Raw genomic sequence first — 27,101 nt, forward strand, 5'->3', positions numbered from 1 at the left:
CCCTTCTCCCTTGCACATTACAAATTCCAGTTGGCTCCTTTTGGCTTCTTTTGATTTAGCTTAGAAATGGGCAAAAGAAACCTAGAAAAACCTGTGCGTCTCTGAACCATGTTTGTTTTTTTTTCAAACTGACTTTTGGTTTAAAAGCCTGAATTGTGGTCAGTTCTTTCCTGAAAAAACAAAACTCCAAAAGAGGTAGTATTTTAGAAGGATTTTTTTCACACACTTTTTTTATTCTTTCAAATGGTATTTGATTTTTTTCTGTATCTTCCACAGCAGATGGCGTGCCTGCCTCACTGAGACCAGAGATTCTTTCTGTGATCTGCTCACTTGGCAAGGTCTGTTCCACCTCAGGCAGAATGCAAATTATAGATACATGTAGTCAAGAAACTCTCTCCCCTGTCCTTAGAGGAAGGTAGTGATGCTATCACGGTATTTTTCAAGGAAAAATGTCAATAACATTTTTGATTGCATGACTGTATGCTTGAACTGTAATGCTAATGAAGGGCATATCTCTCTTCCCTTCCTTCAGCACCCTCCACACATAGGCAATTAAGATTTGATTATTAATAAGAAGGAGGGGAAAACCTGATTTTATTTGTCTTAAGTTCCTTTTTAAAATAATTCATACTGAAAAAAAAAAAGGCCAGCTAACAAAAATTGCTTTGTCTGTCCCTTAGAAATGGAAAAAAAAATCATTTATCTTGGAACTACAAGCCACAAACATGGCAAAATGACGCTGGAAGATACACCAAAGAGTGCTGTAAGTACCCCTCAGGTAAACAAGCCCTGCGGTAAAATCGTAGTGTGACGGATAAAGCAAACTCTTATGACTGTCCTCTACATGTCATGATGTAGAAGAGATGAGGAGCTGGATACCAGGGCTGCCGTACTTAAAGCTGAATGAGCTTTGACAAAATTGTTAAAGAAAAATGACAGGAGGGAATAGTAAATTCATTGTGGTGCCCACCTTGATGCGGAATACTCCGGAACAAGCAGACTACTGCTTAGATACTGGCAATAAACTCTGTACCAAGCCTCAGAGAGAGGCAGACGTACATTCACATCAGGTCCACATTAGACATCCGTGCTCTGTCGCTCAGGGTGGATTTCTGGTGACTTTCTTATTTTGATAAAAGTCATAGAGAATATGAAGTTACACCAGTAGTACAGTGCTTTTGCCTTTATAGGTCCTATTGCTTACCAAAACAGCATGATTTTTACATATATTTATGTATCTATGGGTATATAAATACACATAAAAATAAATAAATAAATAAAATGCCAGCATAAATAAATAATTACACCAGTAAATATATACACATTAGGAGGGCTTGCTATTACAACTTTATTGGCAGATATTCTCGGATACATACATGGCCCAATGGTCTGGGCCAGCAGCTCTTTCTCACAAAAGATATAACAAATTCAGAGACTTGGAATAAGATACTTATGAATAAGGATTGCAGGATTCTCTCATATATCTATCTATCTGTCTAAAAGAAAGTCTGACGATGAGTGTTTAGTGAAGAGGAATTGGAGAAGTGTTGATTAATAGAAGTCATTAAACATAATTTGGAGTATTCAGAATTTCAATTACAAAATAAAAAGAACCATCTTGCTCTTGAAATTCCTGAAATCATGTTTTCAGAATCTTTCATTTTACAGGGCCTGGCTCATTAAAAGCTGCAATGGTTTAAAGGTGTTCAGTGCTGATGTGCCTAAATGTCTGTTTCTTTCCAACTGTACCCCTCTGTTAAACAAAGTATCACCTTTCCTTACAAACCTTTCCTCTCTGAGGTGCCTGACAGTAGAGTCAGAGAAAACATCGTAGCTGGAGACCTACTCCAAGAAGAAATCCTACTTCTACTAAATGGCTTTTGCCATCGACTTCCCCAAGGACAAGGGGAGTGTGGCCAGCAGGTGAGGGAGGTGATTCTGCCCCTCTACTCCGCTCTGGTGAGGTCCCACCCGGAGTACTGCATCCAGCTTTGGAGTCCTCAGCACAAGAATGACATGGACCTGTTGAACGGGTCCAGAGGAGGGCCACGAAGATGACCAGGGGGCTGGAGCACCTCTCCTATGGAGACAGGCTGAGAGAGCTGGGGTTGTTCAGCCTGGAGAAGGGAAGGCTCCAGGGAGACCTTATAGCAGCCTTCCAGTACCTAAAGGGGGCCTACAGGAGAAGTGGGGAGGGACTCTTTATCAGGGAGTGTAGTGATAGGACAAGGGGTAACAGTTTTAAACTGAAAGAGGGTAGATTTAGATTGGATATCAGGAGGAAATTCTTTCCTGTGAGGGTGGTGATGCACTGGAACAGGTTGCCCAGGGAAGCTGTGGATGCCCCATCCCTGGAAGTGTTCAAGGCCAGGCTGGATGGGCCTTTGAGCAGCCTGGTCTAGTGGGAGGTGTCCCTGCCCATGGCAGGGGGGTGGAACTGGATGATCTTTAAGGTCCCTTCCAACCCAAACCATTCATTCTATGACTCTACAATTCTAAACTTTTAAGAATCTTTAATATTTATGATGCAGCCAGTGTAACTTATCCCGTGTCTGGTACTTTTACGACAAAGACAATGACAACAATAAGCCACGCTAATTGGAGCCTTCAGCCCAATGAGGGTCACTTTGCCCCTCACACAACGAATCCGCACTTGTGGGGGCTCCCCCGGGTCTCCAAGGGGAACGCTGGTGCTCCAACACCCCTTTAGGAAGGAATCCCGCATGCACACGCCAGGCTGCCCCATCGGCCCTCATTCCTATGTCTGTGAGCACCTGAACAACGCTTAAAGGCTAATAATCCACACAGAAAGACATAAACTCGTGGGTATTTTCAAGGTTTTACTCGCCACCAGCTGGTGACACCTGAAGGAAGCCCCCAGGGCACTGGCTGTTCCGGAGGCGGGGGGTCCCGGCACGTCTGAACCGGCCAGAAAAGACAAAATACGTCACGGGCAGCGGCCGACAGTCGCCGGTCGATTCCGTGCCGCGGAGGAACCGGAGCGCGCCGGCCCAGCCGTGGCCCTGGCCGCTCCCACGCGGCAACATGGCGGCCCCTCCCCGACAGGCCCCCGTCGGTGCCGCGCATGCGCCTCACCACCCTCCCCTCCCTTCCCTTCCCCTTCTCTCCGCTCCCGCCCCCCCCGCCCGCAGCGAGGCGCCGCGGCGTCCTGACGTCAGGTGCGCGGTCCCCCCGGCAACGGCCGGACGTCGCCGAGGCCGCCGGGAACCCGGAAGCGGCGGGCGAATAGGAGGGAGTGGCGCAGCTGGCGGGCGGGCTCGGCGCGTGGAGGGCGGTGGCAAAGTAGTCCGGCGGGGGGGGGGTCCAGCGGCCGGTTGGCGGTGGTGCGGTCAGCGCTCGGCGCAGTGCGGGGAGAGCCTCGGGCCTGTTCAGCGCGCCGGGACTGCGCGGCCGCTCCGAGCAGCCGGAGAGATGGCGGCGGACAAGGCTGCGGGTGAGTGCGGGGGGAGCCGCCTCGGGCCGCGCTGTCCACCCGGGGCCTGGGCCGCCGGGTGCGGAGGGATACGCTCCCGCGCGGGGGGTGGTGAGTGCCGGTACATCCCGGGCGGAAGGAGAAAGAGCGGCCTGTCCTGCTCTGTGCTGTTTCCTTCCGCCGAGGAAGTAGTGTCCGCGGGGCTGCGGGCCGCCGGGGTGGCCGGTGTCAGGTGCCGGCGAGGCCCGCCGCCTGTGGGCCTGCGTCCGGGCGGGTCAGCGGCTGGGCTGTGTGGAGCCAGGGCCTTCCGTGCCGTCGGCGAGGGGGGACTGAGCCGTCGTAGCCGCCTGGCCTGGAAGGGCTCGGTGGGGAGGGAGTTAGGGGCCTGTTGTCGGGGCTGGGTGTCTCCCGGAGCTTCATAACCGCGACAGAAGTTGAGCTCCTGGGTTAATTTGTTAAACTGAGGCGTTCGGAAGGTGCTGGGGAGAATTGAAAGCTTCGTGTTGCCACCGACTCTCTGGAGTTCAGTCAGGTTCCCTCCGAGTTGCCGCGTTGGTTTCCGGGGATGAGTGGGTCTTTCCTAAACTCGGGCCTAAAATGACACTGTAGACAGAAATCGCCGAAATTTAAAAAAAAAATAAAAAAAAAATCATCTCCTGGTAAACACCCGAAACAAATCTCGAGTACAGTTGCTGTGTAGCTCATTAGCATTGATACGCTACTGCTCGTCCATCTCCCCTAAGAATACCCTTCGTGCAAGAAGTCCTCTTTGCAGGAACGCTCCTTCCCTCAGATGGCAGCTCAGTGGGGATGGAGAAGAGGGCGATGTGGAGGAAAGCCAAAGTGATCTACTTATGTTCGTTTCTTTCAGTTGGTTTTACGTAGTGGGAGCATTATTTAAGATTGCCTCAAGCATTTTTTTTTCTCTGTATGCTAAATAAGAAGCTCCTTGGTGTCTGAAAAAGATTCTGGGAAAAATTAGTGTACTGTACTGAGTACTAAACTATCCTGTGTTTATTTATAAGCATTGTAAGCATCTCCTAAACTGCAAGAAAAAAAATTCTCATTAACTTTTTCATATTTTTTGTTGTTGTTCTTGGAAGTGTTGAAGGAACTTTTCAGTTATACTTTCTTAAAAGAAAAATACATGCCCAAATGAATCAAAGACGTGAGCTATGGCAAGATGTTCTACACGCTGTACTTGTTCATAGCAGTGAGTTACAAATAACTTTCTATTGGGAAGCGCTTGCTTTTTATTGTAAAGCATTGAAGAAGTCTTTTATATTTATACTAGCAGTGCAGTGCTGCTTAGAAAAAGGTAGTCTTGGTGCCACAAATTGTCATTGTCTTATAAAGGCAGAACACTCTGGCTGCAATTCATACCCTTCAGAATGCTTTTGCAGCAAGAGCCATGTGATAGATTCCTCCCTTTCCAAGGAAGAGATTATCCCCCTGCCTGTAGAGTTTGGAAATAAAAACAATAATTCCACAGATGCTCTGGTATTCAACAGCGCAGGGAGAACAGGTATGAGAAGGATGATTGCACTCACTCTCCAGATGTCTTTGCGTACGTGTAGGTGGGAGATGTGGCTGCTTCTTGCTTATATGATGTCGTGGCAGCAAGCTGCTGAGGAGAGTAATCTCCCTTTTCAGGTAGCAGCCTCATGCTTTTACTTGTTCTCCTCTCATAGACCCAGTTTTCCCAAAGTTCTGCTGTCTGCCACAATATAAAATTCTCCAGTAGAAACAACTGACTGCTTGTGCAAAGCAAACAAGCCTCCATGACATAGTATTTCTGCTGCTCAGCCCCAGGACTAATAACTAGGAAGATAATCTCCTGACTTCAGATTCAGTGCAGCAGCTTCCTCCTTTACATCCTTTTTCAGGTTGCCCCTTTTGCTCCTCATCACTAGCCTAACAAGTGCTAGGTTTAGAGCTGCTCTGTACTTGTGAAAGTTGGACAAAATGAAAAGTTAAACAAACAGGTCCATGTGGAAATACAATGTACATAGGTAAATTGAGTCCTGTCATTTGTAAAGCAGAGAATCTGCACCATTTCAGATATTTCAGCTGCTGATTGTAGCTACTGTATGGATTGGAGCACATCAGTAGTGACTGGTGTGCCGTGTGTTACCCACACCACATGCTTCTGCAAGAATGCCGAAGATGACCAGATCTGAGAGAGAGAGTGACATGCTGTATGTTTTGCCAGGGAACAGTGCACCTACCTGTGTCATTTTCAAATGCCTCAAGAAGTATGGAAGTAATAGTTTTAAGTTTTAAGATTCCATTTAAGTGGAATCAGAGGGTTGTTTTCACTTTCATGTGCCAACCGGCTTTTAGGTGACTCCCGTCTGTGAGATCTGTCGATAATAAAGATCAACTGAAGCAATGGTCTAAGCAAGTGGCAGGATTACAGTAGCTCTTGAACAGGTTTCAAGTGTGTTTGGGCAAAAGGGGTAGAGAGTAGCCAAAGTGTTGTGGTTTGGTTTTTGGAAGGAAAGAGCTATACTGTGAACTACACCAGCTGGACTTCAGTTTTGTTCTTTCGTGATAAGCTTCCAGTTCAGGTTTCGCAAACCTCCTTTGTTTACTGAGTCATAGTAGGTGTAGCTGATCAGATTACAGCCATAAAACTGATTTTACAGGAGAAGGGACATCTCTGGTTTTGCTTAAAGTACCAGCAGATTTAGAGATATAGTGAAATCTGTAGACCTGTCCTGATTTTTCCCTAGGAAGTACACCAAACAGCTATGTAAGTGGTGCTTTTATTATACAACTTAGACAACAGTCTCTTTGGTTTATGTTTCACTTAACTGATTTTCCTTCAGGATTCAGACTTCCATAAGCCCACCTTTATTTGAGATGCTTGTTTTATGCTTGCATACAATGGCAGTAATCAGTAATACACTCGGTAATTGATGGCACTCTGCTGGGTAAACCTGTATGTGAGGAACCTCTAGACCAGACCGAGCAAAATCAACTTGAAACGTTTGAGTCCCAAGCCTCTAAACTATGATTACTGTTACTAGCATACTCTGGAAGGCATGCTGAGCAAGTAAAGCAGATAACGTACCTTTTAGCTTGAAAGTTTGAGGGAAGATGTGTTTACTTATTTGCTGCTCTTCTAGAGGCCCTTGAAGGGTGGTAGCTTTCTCTTCAGCGGTACAACCACAAGATTTAGAGCAGGAATTGGATCTATTCTATATTTAGCTTGAAGGAGAGGTGCTTCTTGTTCCTTTCCTCCTTTGCTGTGGAAAACCTTGGCACATCAAAAATTTTGTGAGCTTTTTTGTGTTTTAATTTTCTCTCCTGCCTTTCCCTTTCAAGGAAAGGCAGTGCAAGTGCTGTTGATCAATGCCTTATGCACCGCAGGTGCACGCGGTTCTGTAGCCCACTGGGGATCCATCTCTCCAGGGTACTGAAATTGCCAAATCCTGAATTTAATCTAAATCACAGTGGGTTACTTTGTAACTTGCGGGTGTAATATTGTTGAGTTTTAAAATCTCAAGTTGGTTGGCATCTTGATGCAGGATGAAAGTCACAGCCAAATATTTACAGTTCTTGCTCAAATGTGTTATTGCATAGGGCAATGGAAGGGATCTCGCTAACTTCCAGTGCACAAGCACAAACTATGAACAGATTACTGTTTTATTCCTACTGTGGATATTAATTGATGAATCTTCTGGGATTTGCTTGCCCCTTACTGTTGTTGTTTGTCTTACATTTGTGAATTTTCATAGTAGCAGATGATCCAGATATATTGACAATGACAGGGAATGGATTTTGCAGTGGAGCTCACAGATAAGTGTTTTCATTTGTTCAAAGTGAAAACAAAATTAGCAGAGTTTGCATTCCATCTGTGAATTCTAGGGGAGGGAAAGAAGACATTGAATTTACAAAGCCTACCCAGCCTATTAAGATAGCAAAGGGTAGGTTAGATCAAAGCTTCCACTGTTAAATTCAAGAAATAATTTTCTGCAAAAGTGGAAACCATTGCTGGTTTATAAAGTCTCTGTCTCAAACACATTAAATGATTTTTGTGTGTTCTAGCACAAGAGTAAATGCTTCTAGAAATGAGCTGTCTGGTGGGGTGGTTGTGTGGTGTTTGGGTTGGGATTTTTTCCTCCAGTATGTGTTCAGTACAGGGAAGGGTTTGGTGGGGGTTTTTTCAGCTTTGACATGGAATGTCTGTACTGTGGTTTATAATGCAATTTCACTGAATTATTAATTAAATAATGACAAAATGGTTCAGTAGACTCCTTTCTGAAAAATATGCTCAATAGTGACCGAAGGGTAAAAACATTAGGAATTCAACGTCAAAGAAATTGAAGACAATTAAAACGTTATTATATTGCTATATAAATGCTCAAAGGGTCCACCATCATAATTGCTACATGCTGTTATTCTTGTCTTAATCTGGAAAAGGATATAGTAGAACTGGAGAAGATTATGGGGAAAAACATGTGATACAGAATTAACTGTGCCTGCTCACCTTGGAAGAGAGATGGTTTGAAGAAAGATCTGTAAGATTGAGAGTGGGGCTGAAAAAGTGAATATGCAGCATTCGCTCCTGTCTCCCTGTATAATCACTAGATGGCATTTGATGGAATATATTGAAGAGTACAAAAGTATAGAGGGTTTTTAAAAAATATATCAGGTCTGTCAGTGATGATTAACAATGATGGTTCAATTGCAGCCTTATATTTAGGGAGACTTATTCTTCCATCTTCCAAAGCAGAGACCTGGGTGGAAGTTCCAGTGTTTGCTCTGTTTTTTATGTTGTTCCCTAAAGCATACTTTGCTGTTTAGGAAGCAGCGTACAGGATGCATGAGTTTTTCATCTAACCCAGTGTGGTACTTATTTTATGATGTGTAGCCTTCACTTGTGATTTTTGCGCAAATAAAGACAATCCTAGTACATGATTGCAGCTTTAAAGAGAAATCTAAAATGTATGCATTGACAGTTAACTTGCAGGACTTTATTTATTGATTAAGTGCAGTAATTTGTCTGGGATTATTACATTTACATTTTATGGAGAGGAATTCCCTAGGAGTATAGGGTAACTTGAGATCTTTTAGTGTAGCAGGGAGACAGTGCTGCAGTTATCTGGAAAGTAACTTGTACTGGCAGGAGGATCTTGAGAACTGGAATAAACAAAATTTTTAAGCTGAATAACTGTCATCGTGTTTGCAAACTTTCTTGTAATCTTCTGTCTGCTTTACAGATCAAGGTACTGAGAAACATGAAGGAGCAGGTACTTCTGGGATTACTGATCAGGAAAAGGAATTGTCAAGCAGTGCATTACAAGCTTTTCTGGTAAGACAAAGCCAAACTGAGGCTTTTAATTTACCATGTAACTACTAAATGGGCTTACATAATTATTTTTCCTGATTTCTTGCACAGTTGCAAATTTATTAGCTGGACATTATATCAGAAGTAGTACTAGTTGCGTTGCAAACCAGCATGTGCATTTTCTGTCTGCTGTGATGTGAGAAGACTGAAAGGGATATTTGAATGAAGTGCACAAGAGCACATTTAATCTTGATTCTCAAAAATCAGTAGTCTTAAAAGCCAAATGATGAGTTAATTAGAAGAAGCAGGCTGCTATTCTGTGTCAGCATGATCTCTCTGAAGAATTAATTGCTTCAAGCTAAAAATGTTGTGCTAAAGGATTTAAAGGAATGACATGTATTTAAAAAAAACAGCAACCAAACAAACCTGCTGTAAACAAAATTGCTATATTCGTTCACAAAAAGCATTGTATACTGTTCTGTCACTTTACATTAAAACATATTCTTCAACACATAACACCTACAGGCAGTGTTTCCTGTTTTGTGTTTCTTGGAAGATTTTTCTGTGTGTGTTAAAAGTCAGGTACCAGGTCTTTCAGTTTGCTTCTTTCTTTGCATTGTCTCCTAATTTTACCTCATGTAGCAAGTGACGGAATGTATAATTGATTTTCCTTTCAGTTGCTGTATCTCCATCTCTGCAGTCTGTCTCTGCATAAATCAGTTTTGGATGTGTTAAATAGATCAGGGAGAAGAATTTAAGTACAGTCTTTTGAGATTCCTGCTTGTATGTTTCACTCATTACTTTTATTTTGTCTGGAATGTTGTTACATGAAGTGCATGTAGTTGGTCCTTAAACTGACTACGGCTGATGTTGTTCACCAATGTCCTCTTAAGTGCTTTCTAGCTCAATTACTGTTTTTAATTAACTTTTTGCTCATTGGCATTTGATCCTGACACATGAAGGCACATGAAAGGGTTGTCCGTTTTCTACCTTGTCCACAGATCTACACGCCTAAGATACTTTTCATCTGCTGATTGACTTCGTCTTTAGTTTTATATTAGTCCAGTGTATCTTGTTTATCTCATGATTATTATTTTTTCTTGTTTTAAGAACTCCCTAAGTTCATGGAGTTGTGAGGTGGTGACAGATGTGAGCAGAAATAATCTCATGCCTTGTTTGCCAATTTTGCTTGCTATTGAGTCGCTGTAAATAGCTTTGTGAACTGCTTTGCATGCTGCTTTATCATATTGCACTTCCAATTTCAGTCTTGATAGAATTACTATAAAATTGTGTATTATCTTCTAAATCCTGTCTAGTAGAATGGAGTAAAGAACTGTTAGCTGAGGGGAAAAACATCACAAAATAAGCTGAGCATTTAAGAGTTCAAGATTTTTAGTCCAGCCATGGTTGGAAATCTTGTTGCTGTGATCTGAAAGCTGCTCCTGTTGAAGAGAAGCTCTGAGTGTGAACACATGAAGAAAGTCACGGGGAGATGAACTGTGTCAATTAAAGAGCATGCTAGCAGTTGAGTTGCCAGTCCCTGTGTTTATGCACATGATCAGTAGGCAACATCAACAGTGTCACTGTTGATAATTAGAATTGTGGAAATACTGCCTGTCAATGTCCTGCTATATCTCTCTGTAAAATGTGTAACTGTGCTTTTACAGGAGACTGGAGGAACTGGGATGGTTCTGTTGAGAGTAGCTGCAGAATGGCAACTTCCTCGGGAAGAGCAGAAGGACCACAGAGCCTTTCTGTATTGTCACTCTTCCCTTAATAGAGGAAGTTAGGCAGGAACCCAGGAGAAGCTCCATGGAACAGCATTTAAAAAGGAGGAGGAAGTGGAAAGTGGTCATAGTACTCAAGAGCATAGCTTTTGGTTGTGAAGCGTTGACAGAGATGGAAACGAATCTGCTTACCTGAGTGACCAGATTGGAAGTAGCCCTGATACAGAAGAGGTGAAGGTGACTATTCCTGTATGGGAATTGAACAGTAGAGAGTGGAAGATCATTTAGGCTTAACATAGTTGAAAGAGTCTGGAGTTCTCTTTCATTCCTCAATGCTGCTAAATTCCTCCTACACAAACACAGAAAAGACTAAAACTAAAAGCAGAAAGAGGTGAGCCATTCTGAAGTCCTTGCTTATTCCTGAGGTCTTGATTAAATCACCCATCAGAGGAGCGTTGTGCTTGGGTCCTTGTTTCTATTTAGGCATGCCTAGATGATTGAATACTTCATTCAACAGCTAGAACTTGTAAAAATATTATTTAAACCTGTACTGGGAAAGTGACACTCTCTTTTTCCAGCCTGTCTTAAGCTGATTTCCACAGACTGAATTGTAACTCACAGTCTCTCCAGGTGAAGTGAAGAATGAACATAAAGTGATGGGCTGGGACTTCCGTAAGCAACTGCAGCTGCTCAGCGTACATGTGATTGGGGAAAGATTATGAAAACTGAGGAAATAAAGAATCTTCAAACTCAAAATAACACAATGAAGAGAAATCAGAATAACACTTTTAGTGGAAACATCTGTTTATAATAATTGATTACTCCATTTGTCCTTCCTCCACAATATTCTTTTTGAAGTTTGGATATCACCTCAACTTTTGACTTACTTCTCATACATGTTAATCTCCATAAATAATGAAGTATTTGCGTAGACCTTTAGTTCTCTTCACTTGCTGTTGCTAAAGGAAAACACTATTTTGCTCTCTAAACTTATAGAGGATACTTTCATTAAAACTTAGTAGCCTGCTAGTTTAAACTTTGTATCTTCTAATGCATGTTTCTGGCATTTGTGCAATTTCTAGGCTGGAAACTATGATACTTGTTTACAACACCTAAATACCCTTCAAGACATAAACAAAGATGACTACAAAATAACTTTGAATACTGCTGTTGCAGAGTTCTGTAAAAGTAACCAGACAACAACAGACAACTTGAGACAAACCCTTAACCAGCTGAAGAACCAGGTAATGCGAACGTTTTGAGATGGTACTTAATTTTGAGTAGTATTAATGGTGGTGAGAGCTTCCAGTGAAATAGGAATAAAGCTTCTGCCCCTTGTCCCCTGGATTTAATAAAGGAATAAGAAAGTAATGTTACTTTTAAACCTCTGAGTCAGTTTAATCATTTGGGACACTGTTTTTATAGTTCTGCTTTTAGTAATTGTTGAAATTGATCTGAAGCTGGAACATTTCAGAGATTATAACTGTAGAAAGACCTGCTATGTTCTTTCAATAGGAAGTTCCTCAACCTGAAATAGTTTGTGAAATAATAAAAAAGTGAAAATGTTACTTTACTACTCAGTTGACAACTTTCTATTTTATTGTAAATTTTTGCTGGATTTATATGGAACAACAATAACGTTTATTAGCTTATAACTCCTACTGACCTATCTTTAGACTGATTATTAGTACATTTGGATTATTAATTTTTTTTTTAATATTTGACACTTTATAAAATCATAGGTATTCAAAGTTTAACGAAATGGATTGGTTGTTTTTTCAGGTTCACTCTGTTGTTGAAGAAATGGATGGTTTAGATGATGTTGAAAATAGTATGCTGTACTACAATCAGGCTGTTATTTTGTATCATCTGCGCCAGTATACTGAAGCTATATCAGTTGGGGAAAAGCTGTACCAGTTTATAGAGCCTTTTGGTAGGTAGACAGAAAGAAGAGTTTTGTTCATGCAATAACTACAGGAAGATCATTCCGTCTTTCTCACTATCAGACAAGTGACCTGTAATTTGCCTAATATGGTTCTAAAAAAGAAGGTAGGCTTTGAAATGGAGAATATGTTTTATTTATATCAAGGACACAATTGAATTTAGGGGCAAAGTACTTCAGAGACATTTAGCAGATGAGTATAATGAAATTGAAATTAATTTTTGACAGCTTTAAAAGGTATTTATGTAAATAATATGTACAGGCTAATTAAATGATTTAAAATATAGTATTTTGAGTCATCATACAACTTCATGGGTGGGTGTGTATTTGTCAGGGCACTCACATTTTTAAATAGCTGCATTAGGTCATACATGATTATATGTGCTCATATCTGAATATGGTGTCTCCTGCTTTTATGAGCTATGGCACCCTGCGTAGTAGAATTGCCATACTTGTATGAAATAACTTCATAATACTCATTGAATTTTAGAGGTGACAAGACTTGAAGGGTGCATGTGCAGGTGTCTCAATAAATTGCTGTATGTCTCAATAAAATGCTGATGTGTTTCTCCTTCAGTTCCTCACAGTTTTCAGTATGCCTATTTGGGACTTGCGCTGTGAAGCCAGCCAAGTAGAGATCTATTTGTATGGAATCCTTTCAAGTTTTACGGGATTCTACATATGCATATGGCTCCATCTGTCTATTTAGATACTGGATCTTTTGCTCTGGTCTGCTTAGACTAAGGCTCAAAATCTATAAATGTGAAATACCTGTTAAACTGTCTTTAGTATATGCTTTAATACTGATGCTGTTTGAATGAATTACCTTTTTTTCAGAATATATACTACATTGTGTAGGCGTATGCATTTTTTTTCTCATGTAATATATTGATTTTTGTCATAATGTTGCATAGATGTACTTTATAGTAACTTTTTTTCTTCAGTCACGTTTGGAATGATTGGTATTAGAGCTGTAAAATAATTTTAACTTCTTTGCTTTATACAGAAGAGAAGTTTGCCCAGGCTGTGTGCTTCTTGCTTGTAGACTTATACCTGCTAACTTACCAAGCTGAGAAAGCCTTGCATCTGCTTGCTGTTCTGGAAAAAATGATTTCACAGGGCAACAATAACAGCAAGAATGGAAAAAACGAGGTAAGCTTAAAATCATATGAATGCTACTGAGTCTTTACCAGAAGTATGCTTTAGCTCAATCCAAAATTACTCTTTTAAAATACATTTGAATTATAAAACTACGTTAGATCACTCGTAACTTAAGACAGCAACTTACACATGTTAGTAACTGAGTTAATTGCATACAGCAGCTGTTTATTCCCTCTCTTTCACCCTTTTCTCCTACTCCGAGGGAGTTAAGAAGTGTTTCTGAAGTCAGAGACATGCATTGGAAAGACAGTTGTCTTCAGGGTCATATATTCATAGTTTTCCTTGCTTGTCTTGGATTATGATCATACGACCATTATGACCATATGACCATTGAAAGGGAAGTCAGTGTCAGAGAGGAACTGCAATTGCGTACCATATTCAAACATTCAAATCAAGCATCTTTTTTTACATAGTATCTAAAAAAGTATGAGGTGTACTTTCAAATGAAATCTTTTTTATGTGTCTTTTGGAAAAGTCAGTAGAATGAGTGGTGGCTTGGAAGTGAAAAGAGGACACTTCAGTCTTTTCCTATTGACGGAATGTCACATTTAAGATAAAACATTTTATCTTTGAGTATATAGTAATTCTACTGAAGAAAATATTAAAGGCAGACTCCAGTATGTGCATATCATCCTTCTGGGTAAGCGAATTGTTAAAATACCTCAACTGCAGAGGAACACAGTGTAACACTAATGTTAATATAGAATTCTGCTCTTCCCAGGCTGGTGTGATTGTTCGTGGATTTTGACTTTTAAGCTCAAGTTACAGTATTTAGTGGGATGTTTATTTTTTGACTATTAAATATTTTTCTTCTTCATGTGAGATTGATAAAAATAGCTTATGGGAGACTCTGTAAAGTGAATTTTAACGGTGATGAATAGTAACACTTCCTTTATTTGTTTGACACTCAGTCAGGTAATAATACAAATAAAGATTCCTCGAATCAAAAAGCTGAAAGTGGAGCTTTAATAGAAGTTGCTAAATCTAAGATACATCAGGTAAGTGTCTGCATCTTATTTATACAAGAACATCAGTTCAAGTTTTTTCTTAAAACTGAGTGCCATCTGCTCCAATCTAGTTCAGCATGAATTACGATACTCCATCTCTCCTTGAAAACAAAAGAGTGAATTTATCTAACTCTTCCTTTTTGTAAGATCCACGTATAGGAAAAACTGACCTAACGCAAAACCCCATCAATTTCAGTCCCTGCAGTTTATCGTAATTCTTTTAAATGGCAGTTAGCTGCACTGACTTTGTATCTGTTAGACCTCCAACAGGCTAAATCAGCTGAGGTTTTATTTCACTGTACTGTTCCGTGGAAAAATACGTGAAGAAACAAAATGCTTCTTTATCAGCATTCATTTATTGGTATTTTCATTTTAGTAGGTAAATGTCTGGAATTAAGAGGTTAGATTATCTAATTAGTTAGTAATTTTAAGTGCAAGTATCTGTGTTTGAATATAGAGTAGCTGTTGACCATCAAACAAAATGTGCATCTGCTTACTGTAAATATGAAGCCTATAAACTTGTTGAAAGTCTGAATAGAATTTCTTTTTTAGGAAGGCTTTCTGAACAGCTTTTTACTACCTATTTTTAAGATGTGTACAAAATATTCTGTATTGAATCTCTAGATATGGTTCATCTTGCAAAACCTGCACAAGTTACTGTTTTTTATTTAACAAATTTAATTTTTAACAGTATAAGGTGAGAGCCTATATCCAGATGAAGTCACTAAAAGCATGCAAAAGAGAGATCAAGTCTGTTATGAATACAGCTGGGAATGTAAGTATTCTTAAGGCTGTTGTCTTTCTAATCTAATTCTGTTCTCTGTTTTTAAACTGAATTTGCTATCTTTCTTTACAAAGAAGGGTCTTATTGAGGATGGAAGTTTGAAATAATGCTTTATGTAGTCAGTTGGGTTTGTGATCTGTGATTCTGCAAGTGTCATTAACGTTGTTTTCTTATTTGCTCTGTTTCCAGTTGCTCTGAAAGCTGCATTGTTAATGAGATCAAAATAACAGTGAATCACTATATAATAAACGTGTTCAGTTTGCTTTATAGTTTAAGAAGCACAAAACATGTTTTAGTTTACTAGACATGTGATGGGTATTACAAACTTCTGATGTCATTGGTGGTTTAAACCAGTTCATGAAAGATTAATTCTGGGATATGCAGTTTTTTTGGGTTTTTTCTTTTTGTTGAAATTTTTTGGAGGCTTACCTCTTGCTAGAAAGCAGTTTCTTTTTTTTTATATAGGAGTTCTCAACTCAGAATTACATCCACCATCCTGGATAAATTCTACATTAACTGAGGAGCAGGGAATGGGAGGAGAGCGCTTCCCCTTTGTTGCCAGTCTCAACAGCTGTTAGTTTGACAGAAATCCTCCTGGACCATGAGGTCTCTGTTGGCAGACCAGGAAGATCACAGCCCAGGAGGAAGTTGTTGAACTCTGCAGGGAGGGAAGCGTGGGGAGGAGTGTACTAGAAGACAGGTTGGAGAAAGATCCTCTTAAACAAAAAGCACTTAGCCAGCAGATCCTCTGCACTTAGCCATTGCTGTGACAGAGTTCTCAAGAATAATGTTGGGTTTTAGAGCAGTAACAAAGAATATGCAGAGTTTGTAGTTCAGAGGAGGTGAATGTTAATCATGTGCTCAGCAAAGAAATGCTGCTTCTTGAAAGTATTAGGGCCTAAGCCTATGTATTTTTAAAATGGCAGCAGAGGCAAGCTGTTTGTGGAGTGATTTAACACTAGAAGTAGAAATCCTAAAACAAGAGATAATTAACTATTGTTTTCTCTTTCACAGTCAGCTCCTTCTCTCTTTCTTAAGAGCAATTTTGAATATTTGAGGGGCAATTATCGTAAAGCGGTCAAACTTTTAAACAGTGCAAACATTGCTGAACATCCAGGCTTCATGAAAACAGGTAAAATAGATAAGCATCATTTTGCAAGTACTTAAATGTGTAGTATAACAAGACTACTCATTGATATTAATTTTAAGCATATTAATGATTACTTAAAGGAGTATGCCCTGAATGTCATGGGTTTATAATGCTGGATGTGTTTTCATCTTTGTTGTTGTCCTCCTTCATGTAACACTGTTTTGTTTTTCCTTGACTGTTCTTCTTGGCAATGAAGCCATTGTCTATGAAAATGGGTTTGTGAAGGTGTAAATGTAATATTTGCAAGGCTTGCATTTGGGTCTCTAAATCAAGACATGAAACAAAAGGCAATGTACTAGATCTAGAAATGAGATTTCAGATTGTACTCAGAGAGGATACCATAGCAGTTGTAATAATGATTGTGGGGGAAACGCAAATGTTTCATGAATTGTTAAGGTTTGACTTCTATTTTATGCCATTTAAAGTTACTTTTATATCTAGAAAGTATATACGTGTAGACATGCTCAGAAATGTAACAGCACATAAATGTATATAACTTTTTAGATAGAAAAGTTATTTATATACTGTAAATATGTATGCTGTGTATATATACACTCACTGTATACGGTATTTAAATGTATTTGAGATTTTAGTTGACTGTTTAAAACATCAATTGAAAAATACAGAGAGAAAGCTGTGTCAGTAGAGAGTTAGAATTTCAAAAAATACTTGTACTGTAAAACTACCGAATTTCTTTACTACTTTGTTCAATGCTGGTTTTGTGATTTTTCTGAATTTCTTATGCTGTAAGATCTTTTATCTAGTAGATATTGCTGCATAGATTGCAATTAGGTGATAGAAGTTGCAGAGTTGGCCCCTTTTCTGGAAAGCTTTATTTTCATATAACTTGTTTGCAAAGTAGAACGTTCACTTACTAGTCTTCCTAGGTTATGATTAAAATAATGTCTGGTTAATTTGTTAATGGCCTGTTTCTTGGTTGTTTGGATTTTTAGGGTGTGTTGTTTTTTCTTTTTTATCAATGGTAACCCTGTAAAACTTCAGTTGCCAGTGGATAAATCAAAAGTTTAATGTTCTGTTCTTTCCTATTTCGAAGGAACTTATATTGTTACCTGAACATGATTTATTTAGGAAGGAGAGTGCATTTTCTGCTTGTATGGTTAGGTTGACATATTTGTTTTATAAAACTTAGGCAGGTAACATCATTTGAGAATTTCCTTTTTACAAGAGAGAACTTGAATTGCTTGCGTGCTAACTTCTATGAAAACCTCCAGGTGAACTTACTTCACCTTGCAATCTGTCAAATTGGCTTTATATGTGCTAGAATACGGTGCACAAGATCTGGAAATCTGTGGCTGCTTACATATATCGGTCATTTCAGGTCAACTGTCCAAGAGAACTAGAACGGTGTACAGAAATGTAGGTTATTAAAATGCTTGTGAGGCAGGGACGTAACTGCATAATCCATGAACGTCTCACTGAAGAACGGTTAATAGACTGACATAATATGCTGACCCATGAGAGAGCGGTGGGAGCATTTTATGGGTCAATGACATTTTTAATTTTCTTGGTCTTTTGCTGTTCTCTCAGGTGAATGCTTAAGGTGTATGTTCTGGAACAATCTTGGCTGCATCCACTTTGCAATGGGAAAGCACAATTTAGGAATTTTTTACTTTAAAAAGGCCTTGCAAGAAAACGATAATGCGTGTGCACAGCTAGGAACGGGCAGCTCAGATCCAGGTAAGACTTTCAAGAGATGAAAACAGGTGGTGGAAGAGGGGTGGGGTAATCGAGAAAATAGAGGATAGAAGCTTTTGGTAATTATATAAGCAAAATTCCTGTTCCATCTCTTTGTAGGGGACAGGATACGGAGGGTGAGAATTTTGATTGTAACTTGATTTCAGAGTAGGATTGCTGTTGCCACAGACAGATCACGTAGAAATATATTCTTTTTTTTTTTTTCTGTTTTCTTTGACATGCCATGGGGCTAGGGCAATTACTTCTCTCTCATTTGTAGTCTTTGTCCATCAGTCAGGGAGATATGACACAATATATTTTCTGTGAAGTATTACGCATCATTAAAGATGTTATTTATAGTCCTGCTGACAGTAGGTAGAATCATCAGGACTTGATGGATGTGGCTTGTTGTTTGTGGGGTTTTTTTTGTTGGTTGCTGTTTTTTTTTTTCTTTTAACTTGGAATATATAGAAAATGTGGAGTGCGATACTGTTTTTTAAACTTTCTTACTGAACAGTTCCCATATTTGTATGAGAAATGTTCATCTATTGTTTAGTTTTATGGTTAGTTTTATCCATCTACTTTTGTTGTATGTATCTAAAAGATAAGAAAATAAACATTAGAGTAAGTTTTCTTGCTTTGATTAGTAATATTTACGGTTTCTGTCTCTTCCAAGTAAATGATTTCATGATGAAGTAATATTTTCTTCAGTTCTTGTTTTCTTTAAAATCTAATTACTATCATGCATTTTATTGTTTTTCCTATTGCCCCCCGGCCCTGTACCTAAGTGCAGTCTTAGGTACCAGTGTGAAGACAGAAAATGTTTTATACTTGTTAGCAGCAAATCGGTTTTCTTCTGTTACTGTATGAATAACAAAGATGTTATATCATTTAGCTTGTGTGACAAGGAACAGAAGTGGTTAGCGTTTAATGTACTTCAACCTTTATTAAGAGTACAATTAATTTGTCTTTGGTATCAGCTTAGATGTGGAAGGAATTTATTTACAGAGGGAGGCTAGTGCATTTCTGTGATGAAAGGTTTTTTTGGTAGTTATTAGTAGTTTCCCACAGCTTCCTTCCTCCTCCCAGAGTTATGTTTTTGGCTCTTCTGAGCTGTATATCTGATATGATGTAATCCTTTTCTGCAGGTAGAAAATTTTCAGGGAGACCCATGTGTACGCTACTGACTAACAAACGGTATGAGTTGCTCTACAATTGTGGAATTCAGCTCTTGCATATTGGGAGGCCCTTAGCTGCCTTTGAATGCCTGATTGAGGCAGTCCAGGTTTACCATTCAAACCCTCGTCTTTGGCTGAGAATAGCAGAATGCTGCATTGCTGCCAATAAAGGGGTAAGTAGATTTGCAAATTCCTTATTTTGATTGTAGTTATGAAATACACGTGATCCCCGAGTTCTCTGTTTTCCTTCTCTGAGTGGCCTCTGCACCTTTATTTACTGCACACTATCCAAACCCTTCCAAATCCTGAATTTGCAACTCTTCCCTTGGGAATTTCAATGGTGCTCATTATTTTGGTATCTCTATTTCAGAGAATTTAAGATATTCACAGCTTTATAGGAGAGGTTTGCTTATATCCACGTTTCACAGGCACAGCATTGAAGTTTCAAGAGTGTTGGGTCAAAAAGGGACTGACTTTGATTGTGTATGTGCTCGCTGTTGTCAGATAGTTCTGAGTACTCAGTTTTACAAAGCACAGCAAATGCAGGAAGAACAGCTTTCTTCATACTCATTTTGCAATTTTCTGTGTCGATCCTACTGGACAAGTCACACATAGGTAAAGAAGACGCAGCTGATCATGTCTAGTGGAAAGCTGGGTATGAGGGCCTGGATTAGCGTAGGTTTTGTAGTAAAAAACAAAGTTTGGGTTCTGTTTACAAGTACAGGGTCTAGCAATCTGGAAAAGGGAAATACAGACCCTTATGGGGCACTTCTTTATTTACTGCAGCCTAGCCAAAGTAGTAGATTATGCTAGTCTCCTTAAGCCTGGCTTTCTTCCTGCTACCGTTGTGATGCTGTGTGGTGTACCAGAGGGCTTGAATTCGTGTCATAAAAACAACTTGTGGTTTCCTAAATTTGTAAACTTACAAGAAAAAAAATAAACTTTGGATACTGTCAATATTAAAGGCAAAGGGGAAGTGCCTTTAAATTGTAAGATAGATTTTCAACATGACAAGTGAGGCCCTAAAATCAATAGCGTGTTTGATTTGACCTTGTAACTCCATTTGCAATAATATTCCTTGATATCTAAGTATGGATTCATATTTATGCTCTGAACGCCATACATAAAAGTCATTTCACCAAACCTAATTTTCACCCGCTTTAGTGTTATGCATTGTAAAATACAGATGGAAGATGATTCCCTTTCTGCAGTTCTTTTAACACCTTTTCTGAAATATGTGCTTCATATCCAAACACATTGTATGGGTATGTATTTTTTAATTTGATGGTAAATGACATTATAATGTCAATATCCTTCACAATATATTCCGATAATTTCTCTGAAAAGTGTTAGCTATTTAAAATACAGATTTAGGATAAGTTTTTTCCTTCCAAGCGCAACTCTTCATCACTGACTTTACTTACCAACAAAGTTGTTAAGATGGCTCATGGTAAAACAAACCAACCAACCCCGGGGAAATATGGTGTAGAGATAGTTCTTGGGACTGACAGTTAGGGTGCTTCAAGTTAATTTGACCCTCAGAATGTCTGCATGCTCAAAAATCTGTTAAACAAGTTAATTTAATTTAACTTTGCATATGTTGTGGTTCATCTTCATGCTCCCCGTGGAAGGGTTTGAGAGCAGCTTTTTCAGAGAGCATTTTGAATGCTGTGTAAGCAGGGAGAGAAGACGGCAAGTGTTGCAGTGCCAATTCCTAATATTATTTGGCTGATCATATGATTTCTTTTTAGATATCTTAGCAGTTCTTTTAATATGACTTGGTTCATTGTTCTTTTGCTTTCAAAACAGAGGAGAAACTAGGTCAGTAGGCTATCAGACAAGCTGTCAGGACTAATCTGTGGTTACACTGTGTGCAGTAAAATCCCTCTGCAATATAAAGACAATAGAAGGTGCCTGATCCTTCGTGGTACTTAAGATTTAAAACCGTACCCATAAAAATGATTAAATCTTACATTTTTAGCAGGGTTCAAAGTGTTCTTCCAGCTTTCACTTATTTTATCAAACTCTTGTTCAACAGCCTTGGTATTTTAGTCCTTTTTTTTTTTTTCTACTTTTAGACGTCAGAACAAGAGACTAAAGGTCTTCCCAGCAAAAAGGGAATTGTGCAATCTATAGTAGGTCAAGGCTACCACCGTAAGATAGTCCTAGCATCCCAGTCAATACAGAATGTCGTTTATAAGTGAGTATGTTTTCCATGGGCTCTTTATTTTGTTATCATAGCTTTGTTAAGGATACGTATCTGTTTATCAGGAGTTCTTAAAACTATTATGGAATAACTGTTTACTTTGGAATTATTAATGTGGTGAAGAGAGAGGCATGCTAAAATGAGTCTTCCTTGAACGTTATTTGGATGCCTCCTCTGTGATGGCCAGCAGAGGGCTTAACTGTGTATTCGTTGTGACTAAGAAGGCCATTAAAGCTTTAAATTGATTTATCTGATATTTATATTTCCAGTTAGCTAAATCTGTCCTCTTTTTCTCTTAAAAATACGTATTTTCAGTAATCCACTCTAGAAAAATGCTGAAAAATACAGCTGATCTGTCATAAAACTTTAGGAAGCAAACTAAAGAAAAACTTCTCGTAATTATATAGCTGAATCTGCGCACTGTATTTGGGCATCATGTTCTACTTTCCATAAATAAGAATATCAAGATACATATGTCTTCATAAATTAAATGCGTTATGTTAAAACATGATTTAACTTCTTTTAGGATAAAGTTTTCTCTGCAATCAGATCTTTCTGGAGCTCTGTTTTTATTTTTTTAAATTCAGTAGGATTGCTACTCACTGGTTGATTTCTGTGTCTCTTTCAGCGATGGGCAGTCCTCAGCAATACCTGTAGCCAGTATGGAATTTGCAGCAATTTGTCTAAGAAATGCCTTGCTGCTGCTGCCAGAAGATCAGCAGGAGCCAAAGCAGGAAAATGGATCTAAAACTAGTAGTCAGCTGGGGGGAAATACAGAAAACAGTGAAAGCAGTGAAGCATGCAGGTAAACAGAATTGCATGAAAACCTTTCTTTATGCCCAAAGTAACTCTTTGCTGACAGTCTGTGTCTGCTACCTGTGCTCTTTGGCCAGCAGAAAAAATAACCTATTTGTAAATTCTCAGCATCGTTGTGATAGCCAAGGAAATTGTTTAGCTCCTCGTTCTTTTAATTGCTGGTATGCTAATTTAAGAATAAAACACCGACTTGATTCCTACCAGTCCTAACAACTTTAATAAATTAGACAGTGGAACTCTTTTTCATTGGCCATCTTATTTTCTGTCCTGCAAACGTTATGTTTTCCCACACCCTCCTGCAGTGCATATCGGTATTTCTCTAATTGTAAGTGAAGTTTCACATGTTACAGTGATTCTGTGTGGGTGTGCACGTGCACCAGGTACTTGATTCAATATATAAATGTCTAGCAACTCAGTTGTAAACATTTCCTCATGATCGGATTTGATGTTCCTCAGCCCTAGTAAGCTTTGTTGTGTTTGTTTTAGACTAGAAATGGGAAATTAGATTTAGAAGATAAGTAGGAAGGCAGCACGGAGCTATTGCTTAATAAATTACATGTTACAAAAAAGAGTTTAAGAAAAATCTCTCTTCTTAAAGCTTCAGAAAAACCTGTAGACAATGTATGTCAAATGTTAAATAGCAGGAAGGTGTTTCAATTTTTTGTGTTGATCCTGATGTCTTCTGAGCTTCCTTTTGAAGAGTAACTTTGTTGGCTGTAGCCTGTGCTTTTATTAATGACCATTTTGAGAAGGGAAGAGTTACAATAACTAACCTGGAAAAAGTGCCTATGCTAGAACTTGAACTACTTAAGAGTAGTGAAAAAACACAATGTCTTTGTCAGACCCGAGTACAGATAAATTTTTAAGAAGATCCGTTTGTCACACGGCAAGATTTACTGCACACATGCCGTGTTGTGTAGGTGCAAGGTGCATCCCCGTGTATCCTGAGGTTGCCTGCGGAGAGACTCGGGCTGGGTGCTGGTGGCTGCTACTGCTACAACAATATTTGAAGGCTGTTCTCTGTAACCCTTGTTTCCCAATCACGATCTTCCCTGTCAAGTGACCAAATAATTTATAAACTTTGGGATGGGAAGGGGTGTTTCTTTTTTGCTTATCGAGGTCGGAGGTTGTGAACTAACCTCCCCTGGCAAGCTGTATGCAGCCCATTGAGGTGAAACTCTTCTGGTTTAGAGAGACTTCAATTTTAAGCTTACAGAGCCCACTGAGTGGCAGTGATTAAAACAAAATGGTGGCCCTTACTTAGACAAGACCTCCTTTTCTTGTTTTGTTTTGGGGTTTGTTTTTTGTTTGTTTTTGTAGGAGTGAGAAAAGGAAAATGTACCCTGTACAGGAAGATCCTTTTTTACCTTCTGCTTTCGAAATCAGATTCTTTTTCTGCTTAAAAAAAATAATATTAAAAAAAGACTCCCTTATATCTCTGTGGTCACTGCCAATTTCAAAATGTCCAGCAGCAAAGCAGGCTGTTCTTGAATTTGTGTGTCACGTTCTGAAAGGTTCAATAAGGTTTTGTTCCTTCTGATGCAGGACTCTCTGCAAGAGAACAGTAAAAGATATACGGCATTTGAAGAAAATCACACTAATTGAACAGGATGGTTTTAAAGCAAATCCCACTAATTGAGCAGGCTGACTCTGAGACAGATTATTCTGTTATTCACAAGAAAACAGTGAATACTTTCAGTGGTTAAGGGTATTTTTTTAATCTAATTTTTGGCAAAGGCATGAGCTATATACACTACAGCAGTGTTGAGTACAGGTTTCCTTGGAGTCTGTTGCTCTCTGTTTTGAAGGTCTAAGTTAGAGTTATCTTACCTGTTTGTAACAAACGGGTATGAAACTACGTCGATGAAAAAGTTCTAGTTAGGTGGACAGACTCAGTTTCAATACGGATTTTGTTGATCTGTTGTTTGTGACCCTCAGAGTGTGTCTCTGCCAAGGTGCAGCTGTTAACCTTCTCTGCAATTCTCATTCCAGGAGGAGGTTGTCTGTCAGCTTATTGGAGAACAAAGTTGCAGACTTTTTAAATAGAGCAAATACTTGCTCCCCAAAAAAAGCCAAGCGTAACTTTAAGAAAGCAGAATTGTATTATTTTATTTTTTTTAAAAGACATTTTGAAATAAAAATAAAGGCAGCTAGAAGTCTAAAGGAAGCTGTAGCACTTCATGGATTATCTTTCGAGAATATTGATGTAATTAGTTTTTAAGATGTCTAGGGAGAGAACTAGTTTACTGCTTTTGTTAGAGGCTAAAGGAAGTGAGGCTACAAATGCAGTGAGTTCTGCATCGCTCCAGTTTAAAGTTCTTGTCCTACACCAAACTTCAAAAATAGCTTGAGACTGTGGAGAATGGCGTGGGTTGTTTGGTCTGTCAAGTCAAATCCTTCCCAGCAAATGTTCCCCTTCTTCCCTTTCAAACAGAACAGTTAGGATAAGAGCATGTGCCTCAATTTTTGCATAGCTTCCTATCCCTCCTTTTTAGGCCATAGAATTTTTGCTGTCCTTTTAAATGGAGTGAATAAATATCAGTGCTTATTACACTGAGAAATTTTTAATTAATTATTTATAGTCACGCCCTATAATTAATACACTGTTTTTATTCTAGCAATAAAAGTCATGAAGGGGATAAGTTCATTGCAGCTCCACCTTCTTCTCCTTTGAAGAAACAAGAATTAGAAAATTTAAGGCAAGTAAATAATATGAAATATTCATCTCTAAATGAAGCTGTGCTGTGGTTCTAGAGTCGTTGCTAGCTTTTTTTTTATGTACTTGCAACGTTGAATTGTAAATTAATCTAAGGATGCCTTTTTTCAAATGCATGTGCTTCCTTTCTTCTGGGCTTTGAGTCTGAACAAATAGAAGCCATCCAGGATTTCAATTCAGAAGGCAGATCGGTTTGTTTGATCCCACTGTTATTGGCTTGGCATTATATATTGGGCAAAACTAAAAAAAAAAAAAAAAAAATCAAGTCCCATAAATGACAAAGCTAAAAACCTGACAATGGCTATTGTGATTGGTGGAAAGGGTGGAAATTACTGTATAGTACCTTTTCCCTTTATAGCCTTGATAAGGTTGGAGTTCCGCCCCCACAACATTATGTGCTTGTTGGATGTGACAAAAAAACCCCACAAAAGTGGTAAAAGCAGCTATGCTGCTTTCAAATGAGAACGGTGTTCCTTGCAGCAGGAGTAAATCCTTACTTTGCATGTAATAGAAAGAAAAATTGCCTCTGTCCAGGCATTTGACTTCCTCACCATGGGAGAACATAGGTAAAATTTGACTGTAGACTTTTTCATGTTCTCAAAGATCCTTAAACTACTTGTTCAGCAGAGTGGTCTCCAAACAGAATAACTCCTATGTGTCTAAATAAGTATCATGTTATCTGGAACCTCTTTACTTTTCCCCAACAAGATTATCATTTGCTGGCAATGTTAATTATTTCAGATGGCTGCCAGCCCATTGAAAATCTCTCTTACTGTAAAGCTTGCACCTGTTTAGAAAAAATAAATCTGTTTTAAGTTTCCATTATGGACAAAGCATACAGTAATTTCCCACTTAAACTCTTGGGTAAACACTCTGTTCCAACCTAACCCAGGTAACCTGTGTTTTATAACGACCAGCTTAACCTTTACTTTGCTCCACTATGAGTAGCAAATCTACTTGTATTTGTTTAAAAGCAATTTAGCAGGAATCTGCGAGGAGACGTTACTGAGACCTTGATTATTTATTCTGAAGTGGTACAAGAGTTTGCTACTTGAAATAGAAAGCACTGGATTAGAAACAGTGATGTGGGTTGGTTGTGGTTTCTTTTTTTTTTCTCCTTCTGACTGTTAAAAATGTGGTTGCCACATGTCAAAATTACATGATGTCACGTTGTGATTTTTTTGAAAAAAAAAAACAAAAACAAAACACATAGTCTTTTATTTCACAATCAGCTGTTGTTGTCTACTGATGAAACCTGACAACATGTCAGGAAGAACTTATCAGTTTAGCAAGAATTACACTGCTTCTGGTAAAGAACATCATGTAAGGAAAGGAAAAGCATTGATTTATTTTTTTTTTTTTTTACAATACTTGCTTTGGTGGTTAAATCCAGAGGGCTAGGTATCCCTAGAGAATGATTCTGCTAAAACTATTTCTAAGTTTCTGCAGATAGCAGTGGAAAAACAAAATATGTTGCACTCAGATGTTAGTATATTCTTGTAGTCTTGCTCACTAAGGAGCTAAGTGAGAAAATTAAAATTCTTGTCTAGTCAGGGAAGATGAAGAAAAAAAATTCTGAATGTTATCAAGGATTATCCTGAGGAATAGGTGTCTGTTCAATTCAATTTTTCCACTGTTAAGTCACTGGATTTGAAAGCCTCTGTTGCTTCAAAACTGAGATGGGCAACTTGAATGCTTTTTTTGCATGATTTTGTATAGTTGCACATCCTAATAAGAGTTTAAAATGACCAACTGAGTTTGCCCCTAAGTAATTCTTAAAAATTAAAAATACCATCTAGAAAAGGCTTATGCCTATGGCCTTTATGCTTTATGCCTTTATGTCTAGCTGCTTTGAAGGGGATGTGTCATATGTGTTGTTTGGTACTTGTGCACGAATTAGCTGAGCAGACGATTCTCATAATAAGTAGTAATTCAATTGCAAGATTTTAAAAGCAACAAGGAGAAGTCTGAGGATACCAAAGGTTGCTAT

The 27,101-nt window shown here is 38.9% G+C and overlaps 1 protein-coding gene across 1 annotated transcript in view; it reads left to right on the forward strand.

The window, feature by feature from the left end:
• Window positions 1-3,206: 3,206 nt before the first annotated feature.
• Window positions 3,207-27,101, forward strand: part of CNOT10 (CCR4-NOT transcription complex subunit 10) — a 33,721-nt gene continuing 9,826 nt past the window's right edge. The window contains exons 1-13 of the mRNA XM_074575119.1: window positions 3,207-3,454; window positions 8,662-8,753; window positions 11,539-11,700; window positions 12,239-12,389; window positions 13,405-13,550; window positions 14,471-14,557; window positions 15,258-15,341; window positions 16,365-16,482; window positions 18,049-18,198; window positions 19,344-19,546; window positions 21,452-21,573; window positions 22,208-22,384; window positions 25,014-25,094. Coding sequence (XP_074431220.1) covers window positions 3,433-3,454; window positions 8,662-8,753; window positions 11,539-11,700; window positions 12,239-12,389; window positions 13,405-13,550; window positions 14,471-14,557; window positions 15,258-15,341; window positions 16,365-16,482; window positions 18,049-18,198; window positions 19,344-19,546; window positions 21,452-21,573; window positions 22,208-22,384; window positions 25,014-25,094 — 1,595 coding nt within the window. The 5' untranslated portion in view covers window positions 3,207-3,432. The remainder of the gene's footprint in view (window positions 3,455-8,661; window positions 8,754-11,538; window positions 11,701-12,238; window positions 12,390-13,404; window positions 13,551-14,470; window positions 14,558-15,257; window positions 15,342-16,364; window positions 16,483-18,048; window positions 18,199-19,343; window positions 19,547-21,451; window positions 21,574-22,207; window positions 22,385-25,013; window positions 25,095-27,101) is intronic.

This window comes from Larus michahellis, chromosome 2 (genome assembly GCF_964199755.1).
Source record: "Larus michahellis chromosome 2, bLarMic1.1, whole genome shotgun sequence".
NCBI classification, from domain to species: Eukaryota; Metazoa; Chordata; class Aves; order Charadriiformes; family Laridae; genus Larus; species Larus michahellis.